General features: G+C 33.5%; 2 protein-coding genes across 2 annotated transcripts; both read right to left on the bottom strand.

Moving 5' to 3' along the window:
* Positions 1-2,010: 2,010 nt before the first annotated feature.
* On the bottom strand, positions 2,011-4,280 carry LOC118058504 (G-type lectin S-receptor-like serine/threonine-protein kinase At1g61480). Its single transcript, XM_035071196.2, has 5 exons — positions 4,019-4,280; positions 3,828-3,926; positions 2,729-2,854; positions 2,396-2,583; positions 2,011-2,277 (listed from the first exon to the last, which is right to left on the bottom strand). Exons 1-5 carry the CDS (start codon positions 4,278-4,280, stop codon positions 2,011-2,013), a joined length of 942 nt encoding a protein of 313 aa, XP_034927087.2.
* Positions 4,281-8,866: 4,586 nt separating this feature from the next.
* On the bottom strand, positions 8,867-10,215 carry LOC118058503 (G-type lectin S-receptor-like serine/threonine-protein kinase B120). Its single transcript, XM_073412235.1, has 5 exons — positions 10,192-10,215; positions 9,947-10,157; positions 9,624-9,861; positions 9,387-9,537; positions 8,867-9,302 (listed from the first exon to the last, which is right to left on the bottom strand). The coding sequence occupies exons 1-5, from the start codon at positions 10,213-10,215 to the stop codon at positions 9,000-9,002; spliced, it is 927 nt and encodes a 308-aa protein (XP_073268336.1). The 3' UTR covers positions 8,867-8,999.
* Between the last annotated feature and the right edge of the window lie 236 nt (positions 10,216-10,451).

Below are 10,451 nucleotides of genomic sequence, written 5' to 3'. Positions count from 1 at the left end.
ACTCATAATTAAAAACCAGAAACCAATATGACCCCCTTTTTTTTTTTTCTTTTTCCTAGGAGACTTTACACACAGAGGAGAGAGAAAGGAGAGGAGATAGAGTTTGCAGTCTCATCTCACAGCTGTTCAAAAAACTAATGGCAGAGATTGATTTTGAAGGGAAGAGGGTGACGGGTTGAATGGATGTAGACTGGTTCAATATCCCTCAGCCTTTAGTTTATTTTAATCTTGAAAACGAAAGGTTATTTGGAGAGCTTACGTGCCTGCCTCGAAGAAAGATCATCTGCCCTACAGGGCCTCTGTTCTTCTTCATTATTGAAAGGACACTCAATAATATAAGAACCAACGTGCTTCACGAGTTTTGTCACCTTTCCATGCTGTGTCTGAATTAACCTTTCTAGGCCGTTGGCCGTTTATACAGGTATATGCTTTGGTGTCCACACGGTTTCCTCCTCTCAAGATGATATAGAAATTTAAATCTTGTTTGCTAATTATTTTGTGATGTGAATTGGTCAATATCCTGTCGAATATGCAAGTAAATGGATGTGTGATTCTTAATATCATAGATTGTGCTATGGATATATGTACATGTGAATTTGTTAACTTGATGATGTTATATTTCTGTCTTGGTTGGTGTGAATTTCTTCCATGTTTATGTCTTAAGTGATGAATATTATTTGAAAACAATAGAATATGTTGAGATTGATCCATAATAATTTTGATATAATTTTAAATTTTATATCAAGATTGATCACTTAATAATTTAGACCTGTTTGCATTTCATGTCGAGGTTGGTCACCTAACAATTTACAACCCGTTTATATTCCTATTTTGAGATAGACTAGTGGATTGTTTTTTTTTTTGTGTTATAACATTCAAAATGTCATAATAATATTTCAGTTTTTTATTTGTTTTGTAAGAAATTATTTCAATTGTAGTGATATTAACATGTTTATGACATTCATGGCTTATTTTAAATTGATGAATTTCATTATACAGCTATATATCATAAACTTCATGTTAGAAATTAGGGGGAAAAAGAAAAAATATGGAAATTCTTTCTTCTGTGTTAGAGAAAATCATGTTCTAAAAGTCGTCACATATTATATATATCTACACAATTATATTATAAACTCACCACATCAAACTAAAACAAATCTATACAAGTTTTGACAAAAACATCTTTCAATAATTAGATTACTTTCTACCTATTCAGCATCTTCTTGCTACCAATAAAGATCTAGTGTAGATTCTTTTCCTTCAACAAGAAATTATAGGTATAGAAAAACTAAAAGTTAGTGGTTTTGATGTTGGGGGTAAAAATTTATTTCAATTGGTTCTATCATTTAAACCAGAATTATTGATTTTTCAATAATAGGTTTATTAACTTTGACATATTTGCATATCATCCATGTAACATTCTCTAGCAAGTTAAATTAGTTATTTTGCCATCTTTAGATCTTTCAATCTTGCGTTGGTGTATTAATTGATACATAAACTACATTAACCTTTATATAATACATGTTCCTAATATCAGATGACTACACGTCCAAGCTAATGGGATGACAAATTACTTGCATGAAATTCATGAGCAGGCTAAAAAAACAATCATTTATAACAATGCCAATTATAAAGCCATGACTAATACTCATTATAAGCGAGTGGTGTTTGAGGTTAGTGATTTAATTTGAAAAGTGCTTATTCATTACACGTTTTTTGGGGGCAAGTACAACAAGTTGAAGAAAAGAAATATAAGCTATTCTGAGGTATTGTAGAAGATAAATGAAAATACTTTTGAACTTCACCATCCTAGCCATATGAACACTTCTAATATCTTTAATATTCAACAATTGACATCTTATTTAGAAAAAGAACAAAACTTAAGAACGAGTTCTCTTCAACCTAGAAAGAATAATGCAACCAAGCTTGTAGAATGATGCAACGAACCTATGAGTTAATAAAACAATAACTACACTACTACTGCATCCTTAAAAATTTAATCAATAATTATTAATATTTCACTACCATAATATCTATACTTGTAACATATGAATGCAAAACATCCTCATCTAATAAATTAATTTTGTTTGGCAAGTATTCATAGATCAACATCTTCTCTCCTCCTTGGGATGCAAACACCCTAAAATCTTTGACAAGATTCCTGCGTTGAAGTTTTGCAATCAGTTCAACTTCATTTCTGAACTCATCAATCCCTTGTCCATAATACTTTGCTAGCAGTCTTTTGACTGTAATTTTCTTTCCACCATGCAGCAGACCCTGCAAAAGGCAATCCCAATTCACCATTTTCACAGTTCACATTTTCTAACATAAGAGTGAGCCAAAAGATGTAAAATGAAGTAATGGTACATGTTTAAGAAACTTCAAGTCAGACTACCTTATACAATGAGCCAAAACCACCCTCTCCAAGCTTATTGGCATCTGAGAAATTATTTGTTGCTGTAGCTATGGCACTGAGATCAAAGAATGGTAAATCTAAACTTGTTCTACCTTCATCAAATTTGTTAATCGAGGAGTCTCTTAAGCATTTTGAACTTGAAGGGAAAGATTTGTTCCTACTACTTGCTGTAATGAACATGTAACAAATTTATTGTTGGTACAACTTAAAACAACGATGAAGAGATTATTATACAGATCAGTTCATGTAAATCAAACTAAATAATTATGAAAATTTAATGCTCAGGTATAACAGTTGAAGGAATCTGCTTACCTTTTTTTGTTTTCCTGACAAACCAATACACAAGGAAGACTATCAGAAATAGTGCCACACCAACAAATACTATCAGTGCTGCTTGTATTCCTCCCTTGGCAAGAGGTCCTAACTTTTCATATTTAGCTGAAAAGTAAAAATAAAATAAATATAGTTAGTAGCTGATACGAGATAAAGTTTAGATCTTTTAAGTTGTTAATGATGAACTATTCAGTACTCTAAATTTTTCCTTGAGATGAAAAATCAGATGTGATCAGTAATTATCTTTAGTGGAAATATTTTCTTATCAAAGTTTATTAATTAAATTAAGCAAAGATAACTTGGTTCAAAACTTGAATTACAAGTTGAATAAATTAATTTTAATAGACTCGGATAAATTTAAAATATCATTTTAAGATTTTTTTAAAAGTTAAAATAAATATCGTTTTAAAAATATTAAAAAAATAAATTATAATTGAATCGATTAAGTTATAGATTAACCTAACTAAATTATATTAAATTAATTCAATTTAATTTAAACCAAAAACAAGATTAACATGTCATCAATTAACCCGTGATGTTAAGCCAGGTTTATAGAAAAATACATATACTGCACACTTGTAATCCATTTACACTTCAGATGTCACAATTGCTATTCTTACCACATTTTTTTTTTGAATTTAAAGAAACCCCATTCCTTAAAAAATATATTTTGTGGGCTTAGATAAGCGAATAAAATTCTGGCTGTTCCAAGCTTTTATAAAAGGTATATGCCCTGACTCGAGACCTGCTGTGCAGATCTCAAGCTTTTACACCACTATTCTTACCACATTGTCTGTAGGTGTCACATTGTTCTCTCGAGGTGGACCAAAATCCGATCCATCGTTGGTCGCGACCATTCCATGTCAGCCGTTGTACTAATCCTGGTTCGTCCACCACCATTCTTGAAATGATGGAGGGATTGTTCATGCCATACACTATAGATACCTCATCAAGGTTGTTAACAAAAGTAACATTGAAGTTGTAATTAGGAGTCATTTCTGGTACTCCGCTCCATCTTTGTCCAGTCCATGGCCCGCCCCGCCACAATCGGGTTTGACCCTTGTATAGGAACAGCTACGCGAACCCACTTGGTTCAATGCCAAAGAAAACGGTTCCGGTTCCTGGGTCATCTTTGGACTTCCAGGACGACAGGGACCAAATTTCCTGTATCCAGAAGCTGAGCCAGGCAATCGGTCATTGACGAGGCTGAAACATTTGAAGACCAAATAGGAACAGTACTTTTGTTATTTTCATGAAGTACAAGGTTACCTTGATTGTCGATAGCTAGGACCCCGGAGGTACCACTGACAGGATTATCTCTATTTGCTACCCATACAACAGTTTGTTCTGCAACCTTATGGTACCAAATTCCCATGTAGCGGCCAGTAGAATTGCCCCGGCTGAAGAACCCAAGTGCAAAGCGTTGTCCACCAGAGACCAAAACATCTCCATCTTTGAGTGATTGGTTTGGAGCTATGATGTCAATAGATGAGCAAAGAGGAAAAGCAAGGAAGAGAAACAATGCACTCATAGACTTTTTTTGCAGGATTCATTATTTGGTCTGAGCCAGGCAATCGGTGACAATACGTTTGTTGGTGAGGTTGAGTAGAAATAGTATAAGATGGAAACAAATTAATAAGAAGTGACTTAAGGATGTGAAAATATTTTCTTAATGTATTTATTTTGTTTCATATAAAGATAATATTTTTTAGGTATAATTCTATATAAATATCATAATTGTTAATGAAATTATATAATTCAAAACAAATTAATTTTATCGATATATCAAGTATCAAGTGTCACTTTTGATATTATAAATATCTATATCATAAATTAAAAAGCACACTAAATCAGTTCATCACAATGATTTTTATTTAATTTAATATATAATAAAAAATCACAGGAAAAAAATATATTTTTTTAATATAAAATAAACATCTTTTCTTTTATTATTCATTTAGAAACTGCACCAATAATTTATTGTTAGTAGTTGGGGTTCAAATGAGTGGAGCCGAAGCTACCTAATGAAAGGTCCATATGAATAAAACCATACCTATACATTTTCATTTCTATTAACTTTATTTAGGTGTATTTTTTCTAGGACAAGGGGGTTGCTCAGTGATGGAGCCATGCAATAAATGACAACTTGAAAGGCCATTAGGAATTAATTCCCGGTGAGGTTTCTTTGCTGTTGCGCGACTCTTGTGAGCTAATTGCGCGTTAGAAGACAAATCTTGTCAATTTTTTAAGTTTCGTCACATCTCATGTGAGATCCGAATATGTGATTGATTCCTGTGAAAAAATTCTATGCATGTCAATCCTGACGCTTTTAGCATCCCTGTAGTTGGCTCCTGGACATTTCCAAGTACTTTTCAACTCCTTAAAACCGTTCTAAATGAGTATGACACAGCGATATACAAAGCCAACAGCGTATACATGGTCGCAGAATATGTAAGCACTGATTTGGACGGGAGACTTTCCTCTTCCATACATATGAAAATTACCAGTGACACTCGTTGGTTTTAGGTTTTGCCATTTATGGTAGGAGATATATGGAGACACGCATGGTCGAGAAGCCGCAATCGTACTAGCTGGTGTGGCTAGAATTCTGACCTAGTGATGATTTAAGTAGTGCTTTTCAGTTTTATTCATGTTTTTCAGGCTACCTTTTTTGATCTTCTTATCATGAGTCACGAGACATGATGAGTCCGTGGAGAACATGGTGAGTTCTACTTAATTTATAGTCATTGCAGGTTTCCCAAAAGCAAAGGCAAATCTGTCTACCAGAAAATTCAAGTTTAGGCATGAAGCACAATTGTAGATAGGCATTAAAAATTTGATTTTGCAATACCTTACCATTACTAATTAACTAACGGTGCATTGAGAATCTTAATCATTTCCTTTGCAGAAGAAAATTCTGAGAGATTTCTGTTGGAGTTATTCCCAGCTTGTTATCCAAAGGATTTTATGACATTGAGAGGTCAGCTAAGTTCTGAGTTTGACTAAATTCTTTCCTGAAGAAGTTTGAACAAGTTTTTCTTCTATAGAACCATCAGGGTTTTGATTTGTTTAATGTTCTAGCTAGCAACTTGTTGGAGTTTTGAATGTCGAAGTAATGTATATCCAGTAAACATCAAATCCAAATCTGGCTTCTTCCTATTCCCAGTTCATTTATATATTCTACGATGTTCAGACATAAAAAAGCAATCCTGACATTGGCTTTGTTTTCTTTCTGATTGCTATCAAAATTTCACTTCTGGTGTTTCTTTAAGGAGAATTTATCTATAATTCACAACATGATCCTCAAGACTTCATCGCGCTTCGATTTTGGTTGTTGTTCCATCATTTATAGAAGCAGTACCACCTCTAGCTGTTGACCAGTCTGAATCATCCTACTTTCTTCTGATAGTGAATGCAGGCTTGCTAGGAGACGGAAGGACTATTTCATTATCCTGCATAAACACTATTGTTGACATTTTTGGTCGATCTGCTGGGGATTCTTGAGCACATAAAAGACCTATTTGAATGCATTTCAAAACATCATGAGTAGGGTATGACTTTCCTAAACCCAGATCCACCATCTCCAATGCTTTTCTTTCATTCCATAAGTCCCAAGCCTGGAAATAGAAGTTATCATCCTTCACGATAAGTATATGATAAAAGGAAAAACTAGGGGAGCCATTATTTGGAAACTTCTGCATTTCACTTACTTGAGCAATCAAATTCTGAGGACTTTTATGATCATAGTAGTCATTGTTTTTCCTGCCACTTGTGACCCGGGAGTACTAAGACCCCATATCTGAAGACATCTGTGCCACTGCAGTCAAGCAAAGCAAAAGAAGCTGTTAAGAACTTGTCCCATTTTAAGTTTCAAGTGTATGTGTGCTTCCTAGCAAGCTGATAATATAAACAAAAAATAAAATAAAATCAGGCTTACCCAATCGAGCTACCATGAGTGGCTCGGTGGGGCTGAGTCTCTCTACTTAATCGAGTTACCTTATATTATTTTATTTTCCAGCCCAAACGAGTAACCATGTAACTCACGGGTTGGATCAATTTTCAAAGCCGAACAATACTCATCTCTCTCTCTCTCTCTTTTCCTGTTATTTTTTATTATTATCTAAGTTGAATTTTCTTATTTTTTAAGTTACCTCCATGTGTTACAACTTTAGCTAGAGCTATCATAATAAAAAATGCCGCCTTTCATGGTAAGTTACTACAGATATTTTTCAGATTAATGCATCATTATGTCCCTAAACACGAAATGTTTCCTTGGAATCTTGCAAGGCAAAATCTCCATTATGTCTCCAGAGTCCCTGTGATCATGACCAATTGTCTCTACATCTCGTGACCACTTGCTACTAGGTTTTTATGATTATTTGTCTCCAAAAGTTTTAAGAAATTGGGCAAATATTGAAAGGCATATCCATAAAGAGAATATTTTTGTATCTACACAAAGATAAACTCTTACATTGTAAGTATTTTCCTCTTTTGTAGCTAGTTAAAGTCTTTCAAATATATATATTTACAAAACTTAGGGGTAAGTTATGATACAAACAAGAAAAAATTGGGCTTACCTGATTGAACTATATATTATAGTTTTATTAGGTTCTCAACTAAACTACTATGTGTAGCTCAGGTGGATTGAATCTCTCGGCCCAGCTGAGTACTTTGGGTTGGCTTTTTTAGCCCGAACAAGGGCGCAATCATACAAGTTGATTGAGCTGATTTTCAAAGTCAAATGGGCTTACCTTTCTTTCTCTTTTTTCTCTGATTTTTCCACTATTATCTATGTTGATTCTCTTAATTTTTGAGCTACCATATCGTCAAGTTGTACAAACTATAACTTTTAGCTAGAGCTACTATAGTGGAAAATGTCACCTTCATGGTGGACTTCAGATATTTTTAGATATTATTCAGATATTTTTTAAGGTAGATTAATATTTGTCTTAATTTTTTATTTTAATTTTTAAATAGTTAATTATTTAGTTAAAAAAAGCTAGATTTCAAAAAATAAAGTTATTAAACTTGATAAGACCTATGATCTAGTTAAAAAAAACTAGATTTCAAAAATAAATTGGGTTTTAACTCTATAAACTAAGTCAGTTATGTCATATCTTAAAACTAGAGTCTATCTAAAAAGTAGTTGTTTTTTATATTTATTAAAAAAAATTTAAAATAATGATATATACAAAAACTATATTCCAAAAATAAATGGAATTTTGATTAGTTCATACCAATTAAATCAACTAAGTCATATTAGTTTACCTTCCACACGAACTAATTTGAAGCCAATGACAAGTAAGGAGCCGAGTCATGAGACCTCCAGGTTGACCAACATGATTTAATGAGATGAAAGGTTTAATTAGACACAAACGTTTTTTATTGTTAATTTTGATTGCTTTTTGATTTTTATTAAATGAACGCATATAACAAAATAATTTTTTTTTGGTAGAGATACTATATATTGACAAGAGAAAGAGAGGTTATGGTAGTAAATTATTCAATTTAAATGAAATTTAAATTATTGCACTTCTTATTTAAGAAAATATTGTCATATGAATACTTAAAAAACTTTTGATAGCTCTTTACGGGTGTATTAATCTACATTTATGTCTTTAATTTTTTACTTGGTATTTGGTTAAAAAAATAACATTCTAATAATATTGACATATATTGATGCACATAAACTTGGATCAATTTTATTAAAGATGAGTTTCAAATATAGAATTCACAATCATATTTTTTTTTGCTGCTAGAGAACTGACAACAAGAGGAAGGGCGAGCCATGTAACTAGCAGGTTTTGAATAAATTTCTTAGTCAATAGTATTAATTTTAATCTCTGCTCATAAATTAATATATGAAGCTAAAGATATAAGAGCTTAAAACGACTCCTTCTAATCAGAAAAATCTAATCTGGAAAAAATCTAAACCAAATAAAATCTAACTTCTAACTATGGTTGACCATCAATCGTGGTTGATTGATCATGGACAATTATTATCTATTATGGTTGATTATATTAGAAAATCTTGGAGATCAATTCTCAGATTTTTACAGCAATCTTCGCCCCATTCACAATTTCAAGCAGTTGCAGGAAGAAAGAAAGAAATAAAGGGAAAAAACAATCTCCAAATCCATTTGCACAAACACTCAATCCCATATAACAAAGAAAGCCAAGACCTCAAGACTGCTGAGTTCTCTGTAATCACATCCTTAATAAACTCTGCATATAACTTTATTAGAAGAGCTTATCGAGCATCCACAAGACTGATTGTCACCTGATTCACTGAAGAACTTGTGTCTATAGCAGGAGATCTGGGATCATTCTGACTTCTCGTGAGTGAAAAGGTAGGTTGTGTTGGAGATGGAAGAGTTGTGTCAGTGCTCAACATGAAGATAATTTCGGACATTGTTGGCCTGTTTGCTGCACAATCTTGCACACACAGTAGACCAACTTGAATGCAACGCAGTACTTCTGAACTAGGACATGATTGCCTGATTGATAGGTCCATCATCTCCAAGGCTTTTTCATCTTTCCACAGATTCCATGTCTGCATCATTCACAATACTTTGGATTAAAATATGTGAGGACACAATAATTGCGTAATAGAAAAATGAGCTCAAGTTCTGCTTACATATCGTATCAAATTTGAGGAGAGATCTTCTTTGAAAAAACCTATGTTCTTCCTACCACTAATGATCTCCAGAAGTAAGACTCCAAAACTAAAGACGTCGGATTTTACAGAGAAGAGGCCATCCAGAGCATACTCTGGTGACATGTATCCACTGTGAAGTGCAGCAAATAAAAGGAACTTCAGTTAAGGAAACAATGTATGGCAAAACTTCATAAGACGTTGATGTCTTGTGCTTACAATGTGCCGACGACTCTGTTTGTATTTGCTTGGTTTTGGTTCCCACAAAAGATCCTTGCAGTCCCGAAATCTGAAATTTTGGCACTCATCTCTCCATCTAGAAGAACATTGCTTGTTTTCAAGTCTCTATGGATGATTCTTAACCTAGAATCCTGATGAAGATATAGGATCCCTCGAGCAATGCCCATTATGATTTCAAAGCGCTCTTCCCATCCCAGAGATGCTTTTCTTGACTGATCTGTTTAAAATTTGCGTAATCATTTCCATCAGAACATGCACTTGAGGAATTATATGAAGTCTGCTAGACAGTCTTAGAGACATACCAAAAATAAAGCAGTCCAGGCTTTTGTTAGGCATGTATTCATAGATCAGCATCTTTTCTTCTGCTTCAATGCAACAGCCAAGAAGCCTGACAAGATTTCTGTGCTGAAAGTTGGCAATTAACAAAACTTCATTCTTAAACTCGTCAATTCCTTGTCCTGAGTTCTTCGATAGCCTTTTAATAGCTACCTCCTTTCCATTTGATAGCTTTCCCTGAAAGTAATTCAAAAAGTGCTGGTTTACTTGCTAGAAACTTTGTACCATGTTCCATATATCTGGAGAGCACCATGAGGAAATGGTGTGAATTGTAATATAATTAATGAAGCTTTCTGTTTTTCTAATTGAAAGAGAAATCACCTTATAGACAGGGCAAATCCACCTTCTCAAGTTTTCTTTCGGAAGAAAAATTGTCTGTTGCAGCTCTGATGGTGCCTAGATCATAGAAGGTTATATTTAAATTCTCTTCGCACTCATGGGCGCTCGGAAGGTCCTTAGAACTTGACATGC

This window comes from Populus alba, chromosome 11, assembly GCF_005239225.2.
Source record: "Populus alba chromosome 11, ASM523922v2, whole genome shotgun sequence".
Taxonomy (NCBI): domain Eukaryota; kingdom Viridiplantae; phylum Streptophyta; class Magnoliopsida; order Malpighiales; family Salicaceae; genus Populus; species Populus alba.
Note: the sequence above shows the minus strand (reverse complement) of the source record. Positions and strands in the feature narration are given on the sequence as shown.